At 42.8% G+C, this 25,588-nt stretch overlaps 1 protein-coding gene across 4 annotated transcripts in view; it reads right to left on the bottom strand.

The window, feature by feature from the left end:
* Window positions 1-1,663: 1,663 nt before the first annotated feature.
* LOC124011085 overlaps window positions 1,664-25,588 on the bottom strand; it is a 34,445-nt gene continuing 10,520 nt past the window's right edge. Inside the window, exons 5-13 of one of the 4 annotated variants that reach the window (XM_046324077.1) lie at window positions 25,251-25,277; window positions 25,044-25,112; window positions 24,574-24,693; window positions 18,920-18,964; window positions 18,529-18,573; window positions 15,448-15,735; window positions 13,928-14,011; window positions 13,611-13,698; window positions 1,664-1,808 (exon numbers count right to left, since the gene is read on the bottom strand). In XM_046324077.1, coding sequence (XP_046180033.1) covers window positions 13,619-13,698; window positions 13,928-14,011; window positions 15,448-15,735; window positions 18,529-18,573; window positions 18,920-18,964; window positions 24,574-24,693; window positions 25,044-25,112; window positions 25,251-25,277 — 758 coding nt within the window. In that variant the 3' untranslated portion in view covers window positions 1,664-1,808; window positions 13,611-13,618. Of the gene's footprint in view, window positions 1,809-13,224; window positions 13,477-13,610; window positions 13,699-13,927; window positions 14,012-15,447; window positions 15,736-18,528; window positions 18,574-18,919; window positions 18,965-24,573; window positions 24,694-25,043; window positions 25,113-25,250; window positions 25,278-25,588 lie in introns of those variants that run through there. The other 3 variants (XM_046324076.1, XM_046324075.1, XM_046324079.1) reach the window with 3 other exon arrangements.

Genomic DNA, 25,588 nt, shown 5'->3' with positions numbered 1-25,588 from the left:
TGTTTGTCTTTCATTGCAACCAAATTAAAATAATAATACCACATGTTGATAATCACTAACATAATAATGTGATAACAATGTGAGCACTTCCTAATGCTTCTCAATAAATGTAGTGGTTGGTGTCTTTCTCAGACTCAGACTTACCATCCTGAAATACTGGATTCTTTACTGGTGAAAACACACAACAGAAGAGTTGGACATAATCATACGCACACACATATCCCTGGTCTCCCTTCACACCCTCACAAGCTACAACAATGCAAAAAATAAAAATAAATCCTGGTTAATGTCTATTCTGGACCACTAACTAGCTCTAGTTATATCATTTCAAGTAACACTCTAGATCACGTGACAAATTCATTCCACGGAGGGTCGAGTGTCTGAGGGGTGTTCGCCCCTCGTACTGGATTCATGAATTAATGTCACTAATTAGTAAGGAACTCCCCTCACCTGGTTGTCTAGGTCTTAAACTGAAAGGAAAAAACTCAAATCCGTAGACGCTAAGCCCTTCGTGGAATGAGTTTGTTCTAGATGAACCCTCTCTTCTTATAATACAACACACGATAATGGATTTAGCTTTTCAGAATCAGTCAGTTACAGGAATCAAATCATCAGGACAAATATGGTTTGAGTTCACTGTAACTGCCAGAGCACTCTGTTACCAGGTGAACTATCTGCTTAAGTTTCATACACACCTTCCTTCCCCTGCCCAGCTTGGTCTGCGTCCTCTTCCCTTTCATTCCCGTTGAAAGCAAGTATCAGAAGCATTCTATGTGTGCTATTTCTATGCTTCCCGTTTCGGGTTTTGTACACCAGCTTCAAACAGCTGAATAAACAATATGTTTGGTTATTAAAAATATATTTTACACAATGATTGCTTATTTTGTGACAAAGTGAAATTATGTACACTTTTATAGTTATATCACCCAGGAAATGGAGGAATGATTTCTGTATAGTCCATCTTTAAAGAAGTTGCTTCTGTTTGTACAGCCTTAAATTAACTGGATGACTTGCCTTGTTCTGACTGGACTACATCACTGCCTTTAGTTGAGAAGAAGAGAAGAGAGAAGTTGAGTTTAGCATTCTCATACACAGATCACATTAGCATTGGTTGTGTTCACTTCTGGATGACAATGAAAAGGATGCTAAGTGGCAGAATTCCAGGTGAATGCCACTGTCTTCTTACCCTCAGGCTTTGACTCATATTTAGGACTATTGGATCTGTTTATCTGCTAATGAGAACAGAAGGACAAACTCTTTCTAATTCGATCATTTGAAAGGCATCTCCAATACTTTTATAATACACAGTATAATGTATACTAAACAAAAAATGCTTGTGAGGCATTGCTTAACCTTCTGTTTCTACATGACCACGCACAGACATACACACGGGGACATACACACAGATATATAAATACGCACACAGAAACACATACTGATAACAGTGTACAGTCGTGGCCATACGTTTTGAGAATCACACAATTTATTTTCACAAAGTCTGTTGCCTCAGTTTGTATGATGGCAATTTGCATATACTCCAGAATGTTATGAAGATTGCAATTAATTGCAATTCATCTGATCAAAGTCCCTCTTTGCCATGCAAATGAAAAAATGTTTCCAATGCATTTCAGCCCTGCCACAAAAAGACCAGCTGACATCATGTCAGTGATTATCTCGTTAACACAGGTGTGAGTTTTGAAGGCTGGAGATCATTCTGTCATCCTGATTGAGTTCGAATAACAGACTGGAAGCTTCAAAAGGAGGGTGGTGCTTGGAATCATTGTTCTTCCTTTGTCAACCATGGTTACCTGCAAGGAAACACGTGCTGTCATCATTTCTTTGCACAAAAAGGGCTTCACAGGCAAGGATATTGGTGCCAGTAAGATTGCACCTAAATCAACCATTTATCGGATCATCAAGAACTTCAAGGAGAGCGGTTCAATTGTTGTGAAGAAGGCTTCAGGGAGCCCAAGAAAGTCCAGCAAGTGCCAGGATTGTCTCCTAAAGTTGATTCAGCTGCGGGATTGGGGCACCACCAGTACAGAGCATGCTCAGGAATGGCAGCAGGCAGGTGTGAGTGCATCTGCACGCACAGTGAGGAGAAGACTTTTGGAGGATGGCCTGGTGTCAAGAAGGGCAGCAAAGAAGCCACTTCTCTCCAGGAAAAACATCAGGGACAGACTGAAAGTCTGCAAAAGGTACAGGGATTGGACTGCTGAGGACTGGGGTAAAGTCATTTTCTCTGATGAATCCCCTTTCCGATTGTTTGGGGCATCCGGAAAAAAGCTTGTCCAGAGAAGACAAGGTGAGTGCTACCATCAGTCCTGTGTCATGCCAACAGTAAAGCATCCTTAGACCATTCATGTGTGGCGTTGCTTCTCAGCCAAGGGAGTGGGCTCACTCACAATATTGCCTAAGAACACAGCCATGAATAAAGAATGGTACCAACATATCCTCCGAGAGCAACTTCTCCCAACCATCCAGGAACAGTTTGGTGACGAACAATACCTTTTCCAGCATGATGGAGCACCTTGCCATAAGGAAAAAGTGATAACTAAGTAGCTCGGGGAAACAAAACATAAATATTTTGGGTCCATGGCCAGGAAACTACCCAGACCTTAATCCAATTGAGAATTTGTGGTCAATCCTCAAGAGGCGGGTGGACAAACAAAAACCCACAAATTCGGACAAACTCCAAGCATTAATTTTGCAAGAATGGGCTGCCATCAGTCAGGATGTGGCCCAGAAGTTAATTGACAGCATGCCAGGGCGGATAGAGAAAGAAGGGTCAACACTGCAAATATTGACTTTTTGCATCAACTTCATGTTGCGTCTGCTAAATGGCATATATTATATATATATATATATATATATTATGTAATTGTCAATAAAAGCCTTCGACCCTTATGAAATGCTTGTAATTATACTTCAGTATTCCATAGTAACACCTGACAAAAATATCTAAAGACACTGAGGCAGCAAACTTTGTGGAAATTAATATTTGTGTCATTCTCAAAAATTTTGGCCACGACTGTATATGTCAAGCTGTTTTCTGTTGAACTCCACAGAATAAACTCCACTGTCTTATATCTTCAATCCACAGTTTCTCAGCTCTCCAGTAGTCTGGTTCAGGGTTGTGCGGTTTATGAAGGCAGCATAGATACCCAGACCACCCGGATCTGTGTACTTCCCATGCTTCCATACGATGCTGGTGATGGAGTCAGGCACTGTGGACTTGTCCGGCGCCAACACGAGCTCACCTCCCAGGTGGTGAAGGTAGGAAACAACATCTCCACCCCGCTGATCCGCAACACTGGGGCCCCACAAGGGTGCGTTCTCAGCCTTCTCCTGTACTCCCTGTTCACCCATGACTGCGTGGCCGTGCACGCCCAACTCAATCATCAAGTTTGTAGACGACACTACAGTGGTAGGCTTGATTACCAACAACGACGAGATGGCCTACAGGGAGGAGGTGAGGGCCCTCGGAGTGTGGTGTCAGGAAAATAACCTATCACTCAACATCAACAAAACAAAGGAGATGATCGTGGAATTCAGGAAACAGCAGAGGGAGCACCCCCCCATCCACATCGACGGGACAGTAGTGGAGAAGGTGGAAAGTTTTAAGTTCCTCCTCGGACATATCACAGACAAACTGAATTGGTCCACCCACACAGACAGCGTGGTGAAGAAGGTGCAACAGCGCCTCTTCAACCTCAGGAGGCTGAAGAAATTTGGCTTGTCACTTAAAACACTCACAAACTTTTACAGATGCACAATCGAGAGCATGCTGTCGGGCTGTATCACCTCCCTGTACGGCAACTGCACCGCCCTCAACCGTAAGGCTCTCCAGAGGGTAGTGCGAGCTGCACAATGCAGCACCTGGGGCAAACTACCTGCCCTCCAGGACACCTGCAGCACCCGATATCACAGAAAGGCCAAAAAGATCATCAAGGACAACAACCACCCGAGCCACTGCCTGTTCACCCCGCTATCATCCAGAAGGCGAGGTCAGTACAGGTGCATCAAAGCTGGGACAGAGAGACTGAAAAACAGCTTCTATCTCAAGGCCATCAGACTGTTGGAACAGCCATCACTAACATAGAGAGGCTGCTGCCAACATACAGACTCAAATCTCTGGCCACTTTAATAAATTGACTTAATAAAAGTATCATTAGTAACTTTAAATAACGGCACTTGAATAATCTTTACATATCCAACATTACTCATCTATATACTGTATTCTATACCATCTACTGCATCTTGCCTATGCCGCACGGCCATCGCTCATCCATATATTTACATGTACATATTCTTATTCATCCCTTTACATTTGTGTATAAGGTAGTTGTTGTGAATTTGTTAGATTACTTGTTAGATATTACTGTATTTTCAGAACTAGAAGCAAAAGCATTTCGCTACACTCGCATTAACATCAGCAAACCATGTGTATGTGACCAATAAAATTTGATTTGATTTCATGATAAAGATCATCTGAAAAGCAGACATTTCATACATGTATCAGAGTATCAATGTATCCAGGGTAACACATTATGGTGAGGGTATAAATATGTAGTCCTAACCCTATTGGCATTGAACTGACATTATTATCAACCTTTACTGTTTATATCTAGAATTCTGCATGCTGGGTGTATCTGGTCTATGTAGTCTGGCCACTTTGACTAGTGTCACGAACCGGCTCAAAGCCCGTAACAAAGGGAGACAACGTGGAGATAAGGAGTAGCAAAATCTATATTTATTAAATAAGTAACTAAGTGTAATATACAATGGTGTGTGTAATCAGTAATCAGTAGTGTAAGTGAGTGTTTTGCATGCATGAATGTGATAATGCAGGGTGATGAAAGGTGCCAAAGCAAACAAACAAACAGCCACCAAGAACCACAACACAATCTACAACGGGTGTCTGCATGGAGAGAGTCTCCTCCATGAATGTGGAAGAGGTCTATTTATCCTGGGAGACACCTGGCCCAGGTGTTTCCCATGTAGCTGACGACCCTCTCAACTCCGCCCACCGGCATCCTAATAAGGAAACAAGAACAACGACAGAATACGGCAGACAGAGTGGGAGGGTCGTCACATTCCCCCATAAAACCGGGGACCAACAAGGACCCCGGAACAACATACCAGCCTCCCGCGTCCCAAATTGACACAGGCCTCTGCGTCCCAAATTGACACAGGCCTCTGCGTCCCAAATTGACACAGGCCTCTGCGTCCCAAATTGACACAGGCCTCTGCGTCCCAAATTGACACAGGCCTCTGCGTCCCAAATTGACACAGGCCTCTGCGTCCCAAATTGACACAGGCCTCTGCGTCCCAAATTGACACAGCCTCTGTGCCCCAAATTGATGAGGGTTTACGTGTTCACACTTACAATTTGCCCCAGCCAACCTCCTCCCCAGACCTCAGCAACCTTCGCACAGGAAGCAACATTTAAGAGGAAAGAAACAAGACCAGGAGGGAGCAGACAGGACAGAGAGAACATGACAATACGAAACAATGGTCAGTCACGTAAACATTAGGAACAGGGCGCACGAGAGAGCGCATCAGCAATCACGTTTTCAGTCCCCCGGATGTGCCTCACATCGAGATGGAATGATTGTAAAAATAAACACCATCGCATTATCCTCTGGTTTGGACACATCATGGACCTCAAAAAGTGAGGGGGTTATGGTCGGTGTAGACCACAATAGGTACTACCCTGCAATATACAATCGTCAGGACCAGGAACATCTTCCTCCTCATGCACAGGTCTAGCACGACAAGAACCCAAGGAAACAACGGTATCAGCCAAAAGAACAGGTTTACCGTCCTCTGTAGAATCCCACTGTTCAGTCTCAGAGGAACGTGCATAATAGGGTTTTAACAGATTTACATGGCACAGCTGGTGTGCTTTCCTCCGTTCTGGAGTGGCAACTAGATAATTTTGCTCAGTGTACTGGCGCACCACTGTATATGGACCTTGAAATTTGGCTTGAAAAGGAGAACCAACAATTGGCAGCAGAGCAAGAACCTGGTCACCTGGACTAAAGTGACGAGGCTCAGTTCGGCGATCAAATATGCCCTTCATCCTCTCCTGTGAAGATGATAACTTCTCTTTAGCCATTTCACCAGCGGCATACAGCCGTCGCCGGAAATCACACACATACGAACACAGGGACTGAGGAGGCTCGGGAGACTTCCAGTCATCCTGGAGAACAGATAAAAGTCCACGCACCCTATGTCCAAACACAAGGTCATTTGGACTGAAACCTGTGCTCTCCTGTGAAACTTCCCTAGCGGCTAACAGTAACCAAGGCAACCCCTCCTCCCAATCCTTATCCATCTCAGTACAATAAGCTCTCAACAAAGACTTAAGTGTTTGATGGAAACGTTCCAGTGCTCCTTGACTTTGCGCGTGATAGGCGCTAGACACATTGTGTTTAATATGGAGCTGTTGAAGAACCTGACCAAACAGATTAGAGGTAAAATTAGATCCTTGATCACTCTGAATGACCTTAGGGATTCCAAACAATGAGAGAAACTGAGTCAAAGCTTTTAACACCGATTTAGTCGTGATAGATCGGAGAGGATAGGCAGCAGGAAACCTAGTGGTCTGACACATCACAGTGAACAGGTAACTGCTACCCTTTTAGAACGAGGCAGAGGACCCACACAGTCAATAATCAGATACTCAAAAGGTTGGCTGAGTACAGGAATAGGAAACAATGGTACTGGTTTAATAGCTTGATTAGGCTTACCAGTTAATTGACAGGTGTGACAAGTTTTGATAAAATCAGAAACATCCCTCTTTAATCTAGGCCAAAAGAAATGTCTTAATATGCGATTGTAGGTTTTCCTCACCCCCATATGTCCAGCAACGTCGCTGTGAGAAGTTTCCAACACCAACTCACGAAGCTTAACTGGTACAACAACTTGACTAATTGCCTCCCCCAGAAAAACACTATCATGAGACACCCACTTTCTCATCAGGACATCCTCTTGGAGGAAATAGCCATGGGCGACATCTCCCAACTGTTCTATAGGCACAATTTGATCACGCAACTCTTCCAACGTGGGGTCATCCCGTTGAGCATTGATTAGACCTGAGCGGGTTACAGATAACGGGATAACAGGGAAGACAGTGACATACTTTGTATTATTATCATTAGTCGGCGCAGTGACTAGTTCGCCACGGCTCATAGAACGTGTCACTGCACACGCAGAGAACACCTCTGGGAAACTCTGTACACTCTCATCAGGAATCCCAACAAATGACGGCTTAGTGGAAACCACTAGAGATGGAAACACGACTGGCCATACACGCTCACCTGCCAAGTTATTCCCAAGGATAACGTCGATACCCTCAATAGGCAACGAAGGACGCACCCCCACAACAACTTCACCCTTCACCAGCCCACAATCCAACATCAGTTTATGCAATGGAACTGACAGAGTGTTCAAACCTATTCCCCTAATTAGAACACTATTCCCTGAATCAGTCTCAGCAGAAAAGGGTAACACAGACTCCAACACAAATGATTCAGAGGCACCTGTGTCTCTCAGGATCTTCACTGGCACTAAGTCTTTACTTCCTAACATAGACACAAAACCTTCTGTAATGAAAGGTAAATAGTCTGGATCAATATGGACTTTCACATTCTCCTGGGCCTGAGGAAATGAGTCAAGAATGAACTGATGTGGAACAGGTGCAGCTAACGCAGCAGGCTTAGATTTAGCGTAAGCACCCTTTGACCTGAGAAGTGGACATTCGTTTTTCCAATGACCTGAACCTTGACAGTAGTGACACTCCTGCCCAAAGTCAGCCTTACCATGGGAGTCAGGTTCAACCCTAGTTGAATAGAACTCTGCCCGAGAACCAAAGTATCTCGGTGAGCGAAGCCCAAATCTATCCGAATGCCCCCACTCTTTCCGAATACGGGGTTTTGCAAAGACACTTTTGTGAGTCAACACATACTCGTCCGCCAAAACCGCAGCTTCAGCAACATTCTTTACTTTCTGTTCATTAATATAAGTGGCAATACGATCAGGAATTGTGTCCTTAAATTGCTCTAACATAATCAGATCACACAGCCCTTGGAAAGTCACAACTGCAGAGGCGGAACACCAGCGATTAAACTGTAAAGATAACTGTCGCGCAAACTCAACATGAGTCTGGTTATCGTCCCTTTTTAAAGTTCTAAATCGTTGGCGGTAAGCCTCAGGGACCAATTCATAAATCTGTAACACAGCTGTTTTAACTTTATCATAACTGGCACTGTCGTGTACACTAAGAGCTGAATATGCTTCCTGCGCTTTACCAGTCAGCACACACTGCAACATTAAAGTGCGGTCAGAATCAGGCCAACTCCTAGCGTCAGCAACCCGCTCAAACAACGAAAAGAATGTCTCGGGGTCCCTTTCATTAAACCGAGGCAATAACCGCAAGTTCCCAACAATATCAAATGTCTCTGGGGCATGACCAAAAGCGGAACTACCCCTAGGTAAATCTGGGTCACCTTCCCAAAACAAACTCTCCCCTGAGATCTTTCCTTCCCTAACCAACTCTATACGTTCTTGTTGCAACTTGATTTTAGCACGCTCCATATCTTGTTTAAATGCCAATTCCTTTTCATATTTCACACGATCATGCTCTAGCTTCTCACGATCATGCTCTAGCTTCTCACGATCATGCTCTAGCTGTAACAAAAGCAGTTCTTTCTGCTGTTCAAAAAGAAGGCTACTAGGATTAACCGATGGAATGGCCATTGTAACGTTATGGGGAGACAACAAATCCTCAGCAGAGGCTGGCCCGGTGGTAACTTCAAGAATACCACTCTCCATCAGATTGGCTTTCAATATCAACCTGATAGAATTCTTTAGACGTTTATCACTAATCTCAACCTTGTAGTGTTCCGCGACCTTCAACAGCTGTTCTTTAGTACCTAAATCTAACAATTCCTCTGATGGAGAGCGAATGAACTTATCTACATAAGACGCCATAATCACACAAATTTTTTTTTTTATCGCTTTTCCCTTCTGCTGAGCACACCAGAACACAACCCGAGAATTGACAATCACCCTGAGCACCACAGAAGAGAGATGAGATATGGAGCTTCCCCAAAACCTACAATAACTCAACCCTAGTCTTCGTGCAGATTTGCGGTGGGAATTTACGCACTGTAGCCCGCTGGCAAGGAAATAGAACTCCCCAGCATGCTGGCAAATTCCACCAAGCCACGGATGTGCCCCCGAGACAACTGCTCAGTCCACAGACACCACACAAAAATAACAAACATTAACCATGCCCAACATATTCCAAAAAATGAAACACGTCGCTAAACCTATCAGGGGAAAAAGGCTATAGCTCCGGGTAGCAAGTTCCACTACCCTACCCAAATCTCCCACCGAGGTACACAGCAGATTACTCACTTCAGACTGACGTCCCAACAGAAAGTAAAACAAGAGTTCAGGCTAGGCAGGGCCTGGAAACTAACCATTATACTCTCTCCAACACAGCACACAAACCAAACAACAAAGGCAACCAATACTGGGCCGATCACACTCAAACACAATATTCAATCCAAACACGTACCTCCACGGTCTCCCAAACCAGTAGTTCAAAGATCCCGGACGAGCCCCCACTTGTCACGAACCGGCTCAAAGCCCGTAACAAAGGGAGACAACGTGGAGATAAGGAGTAGCAAAATCTATATTTATTAAATAAGTAACTAAGTGTAATATACAATGGTGTGTGTAATCAGTAATCAGTAGTGTAAGTGAGTGTTTTGCATGCATGAATGTGATAATGCAGGGTGATGAAAGGTGCCAAAGCAAACAAACAAACAGCCACCAAGAACCACAACACAATCTACAACGGGTGTCTGCATGGAGAGAGTCTCCTCCATGAATGTGGAAGAGGTCTATTTATCCTGGGAGACACCTGGCCCAGGTGTTTCCCATGTAGCTGACGACCCTCTCAACTCCGCCCACCGGCATCCTAATAAGGAAACAAGAACAACGACAGAATACGGCAGACAGAGTGGGAGGGTCGTCACACTAGTATCACCCCCACCCCACCCCACCCCACCACCACCACCGGAGCAGAAATGTATCTAGACTACACTACAGATTAAAGTCTTTGGGGACACCCTGTCCACTATTATATCAATATAGATCCTATTAAACCACTAGAGGGACTATGTCATAGTCCCTCAAAGTTCCAGAATGGGGCTGTCTGATTGGATTGAATGGCGGTCGAGGCATAGATGATGCACTTCCTGATTTTACTGATGCAGGAAAATAAAAGTAAGGCATGAGATGTATCAGAAATTGTGTAATGAAATTATAGTCAACCTAAAATAGTCATATAATTATAGATACAGCGTATAGGAAGAGGATGAACTTTAATGTCCCAAGGGGAAAATGGTCTTCGACACACAGTTCTGCTGTATACAAAATAGACACTGTACATTACACACTCAACATAATACATACATTACACATAAGCCTTATCATACACTTCTCATACAGCCACGGGGAGGGATGTTGTCTCACACCCATATGGGTTTTATACAAATTGTATGTACTGTACACATAGTCATTAAGATTTACTGAATAAAAAAATATATATAAACGTAACATGTAAAGTGTTGGTCCCATGTTTCATGAGCTGAAATAAAAGATTCTAGAAATGTTCCATATGCACAAAAAGCTTATTTCTCTAAACATTTCTGCACAAATTTGTTTACATCCCTGTTAGTGAACATTTCTCATTTGCCAGGATACAGTGCATTTGGAAAGTATTCAGACCCCTTGACTTTTTCAACATTTTGTTACATTAGTCTTTTTCTAAAATGGATTCAATAGTTTTCCCCCCTCATGAGTCTGAACACAATACCCCATTGTCTGTGGTCGAACGACCACCCCTCATCACTGTCAAACGCTCTCTAAAACACTTCAGTGAGCAGGCCTTTCTAATCGTCCCGGCCCGGGTATCCTGGAAGGATATTGACCTCATTCCGTCAGTAGAGGATGCCTGGTTATTCTTTAAAAGTCCTTTCCTCACCATCTGAAATAAGCATGCCCCGTTCAAAAAAATGTAGAACTAAGAAGAGATATAGCCCTTGGTTCACTCCAGACCAGACTGCCCTCGACCAGCACAACAACATCCTGTGGGGTTCTGCATTAGCATCGAATATCCCCAGTGATATGCAACTTTTCAGGGAAGTTAGGAACCAATATACACAGGCAGTTAGGAAAGCAAAGGCTAGCTTTTTCAAACAGAAATTTGCATCCTGTAGCACAAACTCCAAAAAGTTCTGGGACACTGTAAAAGTCCATGGAGAATAAGAGCACCTCCTCCCAGCTGCCCACTGCACTGAGGCTAGGAAACACTGTCACCACCAATAAATCCGCGATAAGTGAGAACTTCAATAAGCATTTTTCCACGGCTGGCTGTGCTTTCCACCTGGCTACCCCTACCCCGTTCAACAGCCCTGCACCCCCCACAATTGTGCAAGCCTCCCCCATTTCTCCTTCACCCAAATCCAGACAGCTGATGTTCTGAAAGAGCTGCAAAATCTGGACCCCTACAAATCAGCCGGGCTAGACAATCTGGACCCGCTCTTTCTAAAATGAGATTTTCTAAAATAGGGTTGCAACCCCTATTACTAGCCTGTTCAACCTCTCTTTCATATCGTCTGAGATCCCCAGAGATTAGAAAGCCGTATTCTCTTTGTTCTTGTTTCCTTATTAGGATGCCGGTAGGCGGAGTTGGGAGGGTCGTCAGCTACATGGGAAACACCTGGGCCCAGTGTCTCCCAGGATAAATACACCACTTCCCCATTCATGGAAGAGACTCTCCATGCAGACACCTTTATAGATTTGGTTGTGTTTCTTGGTGGCTTTTTGGTTGGTTTGCTTTGGCATCTTTCAACACCCTGCATTATCACATTTATGCATGCAAAACACTCACTTACACTACTGATTACACACACCATTGTATATTGTACATAGTTTAGTTTATTTAGTAAATATATGTTTTGTTACTCCTTATCTCCACGTTGTCTCCCTTTTGTTACGGGCTTTGAGCCGGTTCGTAACATTATTCTGTATACTTCTGGCCCTTCTTTGGACACTGTGTTAACTAACCTCCAGATGAGCTTCAATGCCATACAACTCTCCTTCTGTGGCCTCCAACTGCCATTAAATGCAAGTAAAACTAAATGCATGCTCTTCAACCGATCGCTGCCCGCACCTGTCCGCCCGTCCAGCATCACTATTCTGGACGATTCTGACTTAGAATATGTGGACAACTACAAATACCTAGGTGTCTGGTTAGACTGTAAACTCTCCTTCCAGACTCACATTAAGCATCTCCAATCCAAAATTAAATCTGGAATCGGCTTCCTAGTTCGCAACAAAGCATCCTTCACTCATGCTGCCAAACATACCCTCGTAAAACTGACTATATAAACCGATCCTCCGATGTCATTTACAAAATAGCCTCCAACACTCTACTCAGCAAATTGGATTCAGTCTATCACAGTGCCATCCGTTTTGTCACCAAAGCCCCATATACTACCCACCACTGCGAACTGTATGCTCTCGTTGGCTGGCCCTCGCTTCATATTCGTAGCCAAACACACTGGCTCCAGGTCATCTATAAGTCTTTGCTAGGTAAAGCTCCGCCTTATCTCAGCGCACTGGCCACCATAGCAGCACCCACCAGTCGCACGCGCTCCAGCAGGTATATTTCACTGGTCACCCTAAAAAGCCGATTCCTCCTTCAGGCCGCCTTTCCTTCCAGTTCACTGCTGCCAATGACTGGAACAAAATGCAAAAATCACTGAAGCTGGAGACTTATATCTCCCTCACTAGCTAAGCACCAGCGGTCAGAGCAGCTCACAGATCACTGCACCTGTAAATAGCCCATCCAACTACCTCATCTCCATAATGTTATTTATTTTTGCTTCTTTGCACCCCAGTATCTCTACTTGCACACTCATCTTCTGCACATCTATCACTCCAGTGTTTAATTGCTATATTGTAATTATATTGTAATTATTTCGCCACTATGGTCTATTTATTGCCTGTATATATACTTTTTCTATTGTATTTTTGACTGTAAGTTTGTTTATTCCATGTGTAACTCTGTTGTTGTTTGTGTCGCACTGCTTTGCTTTATCTTGGCCAGGTTGCAGTTGTAAATGAGAACTTGTTCTCATCTAGCCTACATGGTTAAATAAAGGTGAAATTAAAACATTTTTTTTTTTTTTTTAATAGTCAAGAAGTCAAAGTCAAAAAGGGATTTGGTTCCTTTAAATCCATGATTCTCAATAATGATTCAATTCAGATCTTTCCCAAAAAAGGTAAATCCACAAAAAACGCGACCTCAGAGGGGCACCCATGTCGTCCAGTGCTGGTGGTCAAGATGAGACGGTACCTCTGGTCCACAGTTCCCTGGCTAGAGAGATGTCACTTAGGAATAAATCATTAGGAATAAGAGTTGGTAACAGACTAACAGTCTACTTATAGTGAGTTGACCAGAAGTATTGCACAATAAAGGGAAATGAAGTGAAAACAGTCTACATTGTTATCACACTCCAACTTACCGTCCGTCCTACAATGCTGAATTTTCTTCTGCTTCCCCGTTTCCATTGTCGTCCTTCACCGTGTCTTCTTTCAGCAGCACGGACCCCTCTGCAAGAAAACACAATGGGAAAACTCAACTAGAGAAATGGAACCATTCAGAATGAATGTGATTCAAGAATGCTGTAATAACAATGGCACTGATTCCTTCTCTGTTATCACCGTTTGTGACAGTTTAAGATGATGCCAGTCTTTCCCATCTATTTGAGACTGAGGTCTGTACATTTATCCTGACGCATACAGAGGGACTTGAGGTGAACTGTCCCTTTCTCATACACACCTCCATTTGTCTCTCCTTTTTCAGCGGCGTCAAGGTCGCCCCCTGGTGCAGCGCTGCCATTCCTTGTAGTCTCATCATCGCCCCCTGAGGAAACACACAGAGAAGGTAAAACGTGTACGACAGCCTCTCTACTGAACCACCAGTGTTTCCCAGACAGTGTTTTCTTAGACAGGACAAGCCCTCTCACCACAATATGTTTTTTAAACCCGACTTGTTCTAACAATCCTCAACATATTTGATGGTAGAATTCCAGTGTAACACCACTTTCACCTCAATCTGTAACCAGGTTTCCATCCAACCTTTTTATGCGTACCGTGTACATTTACACCATCAACATTGTTTACAGCAAACCGAGTAGAAGAGGTTCCTTGAATTGAAAATGTATTTGCCCTTTATATTTGCATAAGGTTGAGAAAAAAATATTCTCAGCGGTGGGATTTACAGCTGTGCAATCTCACACACACACACACACACACACACACACACACACACACACACACACACACACACACACACACACACACACACACACACACACACACACACACACACACACACACACACACACACACACACACACACACACACACACACACACACACACACACACACACACACAGGTCCCTAATTTAATTAAAACAGATTTCTGGAGATGGCCATTAGTGGAACTGTAACCTCTGCAGAATCAAATAAAAGGAAAAAATCAACTACAGCCTCTCTCCTACTGCATCAAACACTGCTTAAAGCAACAATATGTAACTTTTTGGGCGATCCAACCAAATCCATAGAAATTTGAGTTATAGAATTTTCACTCCCATTGCAAGCAAGTCTAAGTGGTAGATCTGTTCTATGTGTGATAGTTCTATGCTTCCCATTTTGGTTTTGTACACCAGCTTCAAAAATATGAATATACAATATTTTTGGTTATGGAAAATATATTTTTCAGAGGTTTAGATGGTAAAATGATTATCTACACAATGGCAGCTTGTTTTTTTCACATAAACTGAAATTAGGCAAACTACTAGAATTTTATCAACAAGGAAATGGAGTGATTTCTGTGTAGTACATCTTTAAAGAAGTTAAAGGCAGTGATGTAGTCCAGCCAGAACAAGGCAAGTCATCCAGTTAATTTAAGACTGTATAAACATAAGTGAGGGGAAGAGAAGAGAGCTTTAGCATTCTCATACACAGACCATATTAGTATTTGTTGTGTTCACTTCTGGATGAGAATGAAAAGGAAGGGTTAATGCCACTGTGAGGTGAATGCCACTGTCTTCTTACCCTCAGGCTTTGACTCACATTTAGGACTGTTTGACCTGCTGCTAAGGAGAACAGAAGTTCAAACTTTCTCTAATCAGATAACTTGAAAGAAAAACTGCAATACATACAATACACAGTATAATGTGTACTGAACCCCAACAAATGCCTGTGAGGCATTGCATAATCTGCTGTTTCTACACGGCAACGCACACACATGGGTACATACACACAGATATATGCACACGCACAGAAACACTTACTGATAACAGATATTTTATACGTCTTGTCAAGAAGTTTTCTGTTGAACTCCACAGAATAAACTCCACTGTCTGTTTTCTTCAAGCCACTGATTTTCAGCTCTCCAGTAGTCTGGGCCAGGGTTGTGCGCTCTTTGAAGGCAGCATAGATTTCCAGATTATCAAATTCCTTGTCCCACTCTGCCACGTAGCACTTCCCGTGCTTCCATAGGATGCTTGTGATGGGGTCAGTCACTGTGGACTTGTCCGGCGTCAACACGAGCTCACCTCCCACTTTAATAAGATAAAGATCTGGAAAAGCAGACATTTCATACATGTATCAGAGTATCAATGTATCCAGGGTAACAAATTATGGTGAGGGTATAAATATGTAGTCCTAACCCTATTGGCATTGAAAGAGACATTATTATCAACCTTGACTTTTTATGTATAGAATTCTGCATGCTGGGTGTATCTGGTCTATGTAGTCTGAACACCGTGACTAGTATGTCCCCCCCCACCACCACTACCACCACCGGAGCAGAAATGTATCTAGACTACACTACAGATTAAAGTCTTTGGGGACACCCTGTCCACTATTATATCAATATAGATCCTATTAAACCACTAGAGGGGCTATGTCACAGTCCCTCAAAGTTCCAGAATGGGGCAAAAATAGCAAACATCTTGTTCAGGGAGAAATCCAAAACCAGTCTAATTGGATTGGATGGCAGTAGAGGCATAGATGATGCACTTCCTGATTTTACTGATGCATGAGATGTATCAGAAATTGTGTAATGAAATTATAGTCAACCTAAAATAGTCATATAATTATAGATACAACTTTAATGTCCCAAGGGGAAAAACTGTACATTACACACTCAACATAATACATACATTACACATAAGCCTTATCATACACTTCTCATACAGCCACGGGGAGGGATGTTGTCTCATACAATCTGTATAAATAGCCTTTAAGATTTACTGAATAAAAATATAAACGTAACATGTAAAGTGTTGGTCCCATGTTTCATGAGCTGAAATAAAAGATTCCAGAAATGTTCCATATGCACAAAAAAACACGCACAAATTTGTTTACATCCTTGTTAGTGAACATTTCTCCTTAGCCAGGATACAGTGCATTTGGAAAGTATTCAGACCCCTTGACTTTTTCAGCATTTTGTTACATTAGCCTTATTCTAAATTGGAATCAATCGTTTTCCCCCTCATCAATCCACAGACAATACCCCATAATGACAAAGCAAAAACAGGTTTGTTTAAATTTTTCGAAATGTACTAATAAATCAAAAATGTAAATATAAAATTACATTAGTATTCACACCCTTTACTCAATACTTTGTTGAAACACATTTGGCTGCGATTACAGCCTCGTGTCCTCTTGGGTATGACGCTACAAGCTTGGCACACTTGTATTTGGGTGTCTCCCGTTTCTCTCTGCAGATCCTCTCAAGCTCGGTCAGGTTGTATGGGGAGCATCGCTGCGCATCTATTTTCAGGACTCTCCAAAGATGTTCAATCGGGTTCAAGTCCGGGCTCTGACTGGGCTACTCAAGGACATTCAGAGACTTGTCCCGAAACCACTCCTGCGTTGACTTGGCTGTGTGATTAGGGTCGCTGTCCTGTTGGAAGGTGAACGTCTGCCCCGCTCTGAGCGCTCTGGAGCAGGTTTTCATCAAGGATTTCTCTGTACTTTGCTCCGTTCTTCTTTCCCTCGATCCTGACTAGTCTCCCAGTCCCTGCCACTGAAAAACATCCCCAAAGCACAATGCTGCCACCATTCTTCACCGTAGGGGTGGTGCCAGGTTTCCTCCAGACGTGATGCTTGGCATTCAGGCCAAAGAGTTCAATCTTGGTTTCATCAGACCAGAGTCCATCAGGTGCCTTTTGCCAAACTTTAAGTGGGCTGTCATGTGCCTTTTACTGAGGAATGGCTTCTGTCTGGCCACTCTACCATAAAGTCCAGCTCTAGGAAGAGTCTTGCTGGTTCCAATTTTTTTCAATTTAAGAACGATGGAGGCTACTGTGTTCTTGGGGACCTTCAATGCTGCAGAAATGTTTTGGTACCCTTCCCCACATCTGTGCCTTGACACAATCCTGCCTCGGGGCTCTACGGGCAATTTCTTTGACCTCATGACTTGGTTTTGGTTTTATATACACAGGTGTTTGCCTTTCCAAATCATGTCCAATCAATGTAATTGTCTACAGGTGGACACCAATCAATTTGTAGAAACATTTCAAGGATGATCCATGAAAACAGAGATGCACCTGAGCTCAATTTTGAGTCTCATAACAAAGGTTCTGAATACTTATATAAATAAAGGTATTTTTATTTTTTATTTTTTATACATTTTCCAAAAAAATCTATAAACCTGTTCTCGTTTTGTCATTATGGGGTATTGTGTGTAGATTGATGAGAAAAAAATGAATTTAAACCATTTTAGAATAAGGCTGTAACGTAAGAATGCATTTTATTGCTATTTCTGACTAATCTACTTAGCTGGTAACTGTATGTAATGTTTTGTGTGCTGGGCGCTGTCCTCAGATAATCGCATGGTATGCTTTCGCCGTAAAGCCTTTTTGAAATCTGACACAGCGGCTGGATTAACAAGAAGTTAAGCTTTATTTTCATGTATAACATATATTTTGAAGAATGTTAAATATTTGAATTGAGTATTTTTTAATTACGCACTCTGCAATTTCCGTCCCACGTACCCTAGAGAGGTTAAACTTGATTTGTGTCTGTAATAAAGCCTTTTTGTATAGAAAAATTCATTCTGATTGGCTGGGCCTGGCTCCCCAGTGGGTGGGCATGCCTATGCCCTCCCATGCCCACCCATGGCTGCGCCCCTACCCAGTCATGTGAATTGCATAGATAAGGGCCTACTGAATTTAATTGAATGATTTCCTTATATGAAACTCAGTAAAATCGTTGCATGTATATATTTTTTTCAGTATATTTAGCTTTTAAGAATCAGTAAGTTACAGGAATCAACTCATGTGGGACAAATATGTCTTGAGTGTATTGTAACCGCCAGAGCACTCTGTTACCAGGTAAACTGTCCACTTAAGTTTCATACATACCTTCATTCCCCTGCCCCTTTTCAGCTTTATCGGCATTGCTTTTCCCTGTTTTGGACACACACACACACACACACACACACACACACACACACACACACACACACACACACACACACACACACACACACACACACACACACACACACACACACACACACACACACACACACACACACACACACACACACACACACACACACACACACACACACACACACACACACACACACGTGAGTAAAGGTCCCTAATTGAGTTAAAACAGATTTCTGGTGATGGCATTAGAGGAAAAGTAACCTCTGCAGAATCACACAGAAGGAAAACATCAACTACAGCCTCTCTCCTACGGCACCAAATGCTACTTAAAGAAACTTAAATTAACTGGATTACTTGCCTTGTTCTGGCTGGACTCCATCGGTGCCTTTAGCTGAGAAGAAGACTTGAAGAGGAGAAAAGTTGAGTTTAGCATTCTCATACACAGATCACATTAGTATTTGTTGTGTTCACTTCTGGATGACAATGAAAAGGATGCTAAGTGGTAGAATTCCAGTCGGATGACACGGTCTTACCATCAAGTGTCATTGACTTAAACAGCGACTTCATATTTAAAGTAATTAACAGAATTTAAATAAAATAGCAGTCAATGTATGATATTCTGAGATATGCAGATGAGCATCTATGCTACTTCCGCTTCATGACGTCTTAAATTAGCTGGAGGACTTGCCTGTGGTTTGGTTGTTTCCATCCCTGACTTTAACTGAAACAACCAAACCGGTACGGGTAGGCATAGTTGAGCTCCATGGTGCTGAATGGACAGCTCCTTGGTACAGGTAGGCATAGTTGAGCTCCATGGTGCTGAATGGACAGCACCTCTGTCTCGTAGACAGCTATATCATTCTACATACTTAATGAGGAGTGTGTGTGTGTGACGTTTGGTGTGGCGTTCTTTTATGTTTTTAATTTGTACACTTGGTTTGTAAACCATCTGTCAACGATGGTTTTACAGTGGTGATGTGTTGGGACTGATCTTGTTGATCGTGTACATACCCGCTACAAACGGACAAAATTATGAAAACGCTGCTGGCAGCGGAATCCGCAAAAAGTTCCTACTACAATGCAACTCAAACACGATGGATATCCAAATGGCCCATCTAATCCCTGATTGTCTGCGAGAGGATTACAAACCCAAACGCAAATGTGGAAAACTCGGGGGAATCAGACACCACCTCTCTTACCCACCACCTTGCTGATCAATGCCCAGTCACTGAGGGGAAAGAGGATGAGCTGTCAACGACTCTGCGCTTCCACCACGAATACCGGGAGGCCTGTTTGTTGGCGTTTACTGAGACTTGTTTGGATGACAGAGTACCAGACAGGGAAGTGGCTTCACACTGGTCAGAGCGGACCGTTATCTGACCGTTACAGGGAAACATCACGGTGGGGGAGTCTGCCTGCTTGTCAGGGACCAGACTCCGTACCCCCGACATTGAACTGCTTCTGTGTCACTGTGACCCTACTATCTGCCCTGTGAGTTCCCCCAATTGTTTGTTACCATTGTGTACATTCAACCAAAAGATAATGTAACAAAAGCATCAGAGATTATTCATAATCTGTCACAGAAACTGGAATCCATCTCCCCCGACGCACCCACATTTATTTTAGGGGATTTTAACAACTGTACTTTGCACTAGGTCCTGTTCACGTACCACCAGTATGTGAAATGTCACACTAGAAAAAATAAGACTCTTGATTTGTGCTCTGGGACAATAAATGCTACCTCTGCCACCACCAGACCTCCCCTGGGGACATCAGACCACAATCATGTCTACCTCCGTCCAACCTACTGAGGGAGAAACCTACAGTTAAAACTGTCCACATCTGGAACGACAATAGTGTCACTCGTCTCCAAGGGTGTTTTGACTGTACTATGTGGGAGGTACGAGGATAGCAGCTCTGATCTTGATGAACTCACAGGTGTCGTTCAGACTATGTGAACTTCTGTGTTGAGTCACTTGTGAAAAATCTTCCCTAACAATAAGCCTTGCGTATCAAAACATCTAAAATCACTACTTAATGGGAAGAAGGCAGTTTATGAGGAGGGTAATAGACAGGCTTTAAGAGACGTACAACATGAGATCAAAAGACAGATACTGGTGGACAAGGACGCATAAAGGAAAGGGTGGAGAGGACCCTCTCCTCAGAAAACTCATGGGTGGCCTGGCAAGGGATTAAATCCATGGCAAGTGCCCTCCACATAGACAGGGGAAAACCAATGTTGAGCTTGGGAGACATGAGGGCCAGAACATGACTAATGAACTGGATGTTTTCTTCTCAAGATTTGAATCTGACGACCTTGTGTTGGAGCTAAAACAAATGGAAGCATCATTACGAATGTTTGAGAGGGTTGTTGTTAAACAGGCTGATGTTGTGAAGTTGTTCCTGGATGTAACTCCCACTAAAGCCCAGACAAAATAACTGGGCATGTGTTAAAGCACTGGGCTGAACAATTGGCTGGTGTTTTTTTCATTTTACAATCCTCGGTCGACCAGCAACACATCTAATCCCTCTGTGCTGAATGACTACCGCAACGTCACCTTGACATCCTTAGTAATGAAATGATTTGAGGAAATTGTGAAAAGTCATTCTCCGCGCCACCGAGAAGCTCCTCGACCCATTTCAGTTTGCCTATCAGCCCAGCAGAGGAGTTGATGACGCCATTCCTAATCTTCTCAACATAAGTCTATAGACATCTAGAGGGTGTAGTCTCCTTAACATGGTCTATAGACATCTAGAGGGTGTAGTCTCCTTAACATGGTCTATAGACATCTAGAGGGTGTAGTCTCCTTAACATGGTCTATAGACATCTAGAGGATGTAGTCTCCTTAACATGGTCTATAGACATCTAGAGGGTGTAGTCTCCTTAACATGGTCTATAGACATCTAGAGGGTGTAGTCTCCTTAACATGGTCTATAGACATCTAGAGGGTGTAGTCTCCTTAACATGGTCTATAGACATCTAGAGGGTGTAGTCTCCTTAACATGGTCTATAGACATCTAGAGGGTGTAGTCTCCTTAACATGGTCTATAGACATCTAGAGGGTGTAGTCTCCTTAACATGGTCTATAGACATCTAGAGGGTGTAGTCTCCTTAACATGGTCTATAGACATCTAGAGGGTGTAGTCTCCTTAACATGGTCTATAGACATCTAGAGGGTGTAGTCTCCTTAACATGGTCTATAGACATCTAGAGGGTGTAGTCTCCTTAACATGGTCTATAGACATCTAGAGGGTGTAGTCTCCTTAACATGGTCTATAGACATCTAGAGGGTGTAGTCTCCTTAACATGGTCTATAGACATCTAGAGGGTGTAGTCTCCTTAACATGGTCTATAGACATCTAGTGGGTGTAGTCTCCTTAACATGGTCTATAGACATCTAGAGGGTGTAGTCTCCTTAACATGGTCTATAGACATCTAGAGGGTGTAGTCTCCTTAACATGGTCTATAGACATCTAGAGGGTGTAGTCTCCTTAACATGGTCTATAGACATCTAGAGGGTGTAGTCTCCTTAACATGGTCTATAGACATCTAGAGGGTGTAGTCTCCTTAACATGGTCTATAGACATCTAGAGGGTGTAGTCTCCTTAACATGGTCTATAGACATCTAGAGGGTGTAGTCTCCTTAACATGGTCTATAGACATCTAGAGGGTGTAGTCTCCTTAACATGGTCTATAGACATCTAGAGGGTGTAGTCTCCTTAACATGGTCTATAGACATCTAGAGGGTGTAGTCTCCTTAACATGGTCTATAGACATCTAGAGGGTGTAGTCTCCTTAACATGGTCTATAGACATCTAGAGGGTGTAGTCTCCTTAACATGGTCTATAGACATCTAGAGGGTGTAGTCTCCTTAACATGGTCTATAGACATCTAGAGGGTGTAGTCTCCTTAACATGGTCTATAGACATCTAGAGGGTGTAGTCTCCTTAACATGGTCTATAGACATCTAGAGGGTGTAGTCTCCTTAACATGGTCTATAGACATCTAGAGGGTGTAGTCTCCTTAACATGGTCTATAGACATCTAGAGGGTGTAGTCTCCTTAACATGGTCTATAGACATCTAGAGGGTGTAGTCTCCTTAACATGGTCTATAGACATCTAGAGGGTGTAGTCTCCTTAACATGGTCTATAGACATCTAGAGGGTGTAGTCTCCTTAACATGGTCTATAGACATCTAGAGGGTGTAGTCTCCTTAACATGGTCTATAGACATCTAGAGGGTGTAGTCTCCTTAACATGGTCTATAGACATCTAGAGGGTGTAGTCTCCTTAACATGGTCTATAGACATCTAGAGGGTGTAGTCTCCTTAACATGGTCTATAGACATCTAGAGGGTGTAGTCTCCTTAACATGGTCTATAGACATCTAGAGGGGGCCAAATCCCCTGTCGGAGTTTTATTTGTTGACTCTTCTTCTGTTTTCAACACAATCCAGCCTTACATTCTGTCACAGAGACGCATTCGGGAATTCTCCTAAGATGGGGGGGCTGCTTTTGTGGCTGTTGGGACTTCCTGAGCCAGAGGTCACAGCGGATCAAAGTAGGTCTCCACATGTGGGACATACGCACCATCAACAGAGGCTCTCCTCAGGGGTGTGTTTTGTCCCCACTCCTGTACACTAATAGTTGTACTAGTTACCATCCTGACAGACACCTCAATAAGTTCTCTGATGACACTGCCTTGATCAGCCTGTTGCATGATGACGAGGAACAACATGTCCCGGTCCTTTGTAGAGTGGTGTGATGAATTACACTTGGTCCTCAATACCAACAAGACCAAAGAGATGTTCATAGACTTCAGGAAGCGTATTAACACCAACCTCTGCAACATCTTTCAGAGGTCAGAATATAGAGATTGTAGATGAATACAAATATCATGGTATCCTCTTGGACAATAAGCTTCAGTGGAGTAAATGTACAGACCTGATCTACAAAAAGAGTCAATAGAGACTGTACTTTCTCAAAAAGCTGGGATCTTTTAATGTTGACTTTACTATATACTGACAATGTATTGTTTGTTGGTTTGGCAATGCCACTGTCAGCCAGAGAAATATGCTGAGATGGATTATCACCACAACAAGCAAGGTACTTGGAGTCACACAGACAGTCCTGGAGGGTCCCTTAAGGTCAGGGTCCTCCGCAAGGCACAAAATCATTTTGGACCCAAGCCACTTTAAACATGTAGATGACACTGCAACAACATTTCCCCATGGGGACAATAATGTCAGTAAAGTAGGAACTGCAGGAATTTGTTCCAACTAGGCACCACACCAGACCAACTGAGCTAATTGATCAGTTCAGTGATTGCCTAAATTCAACACACCTGGTCTTCTAGGTCAGTTAAATCAAAAACATGAAGTGCCTGCGGCCCTCCAGGACCAGGGTTACCTACCCCTGCAGTAGATAAAATACTGTAAGCTCTAAAAGATACAAAACCTGCAAAGGATTCGAGACGCTCTGATACAAGCTTCATCTCTAAACCAGCAACAATCATATCAACCAAAACAACATGGAAACAGTTGTCAGAACTGAAAGCGTCCTGAATGACAACCATGGAGTAAATCAATTGCGAAATAATAGGCTTTTCAACAGTACAAACTAGCAAGAGATGACAGTGACAATCTTTATCCACAGTGTTACCTCTATGGGTGACATTTTGCAGTGCAAAAATGCACATATGTAAAGATAAACCAAAACCAAGCAGGTTATTTCAAATACTCATCACAAGTACATCATTTACATTAAACATTTTCCTTGCAGATTCCAACTGCATCATTCACATTCAATATATGCTATTCCACACACTGCTAGCTTTAAACTCACATTAGTAATCACCTTCTCATAATGTATGTAGACGTCACTAAAACATGTTCTTCAAATAAATGTCACCACTAATAATATGAGAAACACATTTCTGACAACATCTCCACATATCTGCATGGTCAAAATGTCCCTATAGAAGTACCATGTAAAAGGGGTGTTAGTGTTACTACCTGTGTTAGTGGGCTGATTGTTATTATTCTGATTCATGGAGTAATCTCTAGAAGACTTCTCTCCTACAATGCTGTAAACTGTATCCAGGGCAACAGTATTCTGATTGTTGCCTGCATCCCCTGTAAAGTTACACCATCCATCAACATTGTTTACTGTAAACAGAGTAGAATAGGTTCCTTGAATTCAGGAAGGATTTGCCCTTTAAATTTGCATAAGAGAAAACATGGAAATATTCTGGGTTGTGGGATTACTGCTGTGGACTCTCTCTCACACACACACATAGATTAAACGTTTTCTGGAATGGGACAAATACAACACTACTGTCCTGTGCTGAGGAAGCATGTGTGTAGTGCATGGAAGGTTGTGAATATAGTACAATACATGAATAATGTTGTGTTTGTTTTACTTTGGGGACCCTGTCAGCAGGTTGCATATGGATCAGAGTCAAGTTAAGGTAAGTAACACTTACCACAAATTCTACCATAAATTCCACCAAAATACGTTCTCAAAAAGTCGATCAAGGTGTCTTGGGGATATTCTGAGATGAAATAGAAACTCAAAAATGTAAGACAATAACATTTTCATTCAAATGGTTCTTTGTTTTCACTGGAATCAAAATGTTCTGTGAAGTAGTGAGTATGAATAATTGAGACAGGAAGAGACAGAATCATCCTACCTTTCTTTTTCTTCCACACCAAAAATCCTGAGGAGTACAAATATACACATTTTATTTTCCATGTTGATCCATGGTTCAGTAGCTTATGTGTCATGTTTAACAGAGTGAGAAATAACCCCTCTTAAAGTACAAGTCTGTGTATTAACCATTCTGTCAGCTGTTAAGTGTGACTTCACCCACATTTACATGCTTAAGCTGCAATAAGGAGACATCATTTCTGAGAGCATGCGTACAGTACCTGCACCAGGCCGACTTCAATGTGAAAGTAACCCATGCATAAAACAGCCGACGACGAATTTAAACTATGCTAGATAAATACTAGACATGCATTGAAATAA

Source organism: Oncorhynchus gorbuscha, linkage group LG23 (assembly GCF_021184085.1).
Source record: "Oncorhynchus gorbuscha isolate QuinsamMale2020 ecotype Even-year linkage group LG23, OgorEven_v1.0, whole genome shotgun sequence".
NCBI lineage: Eukaryota > Metazoa > Chordata > Actinopteri > Salmoniformes > Salmonidae > Oncorhynchus > Oncorhynchus gorbuscha.
Note: the sequence above shows the minus strand (reverse complement) of the source record. Positions and strands in the feature narration are given on the sequence as shown.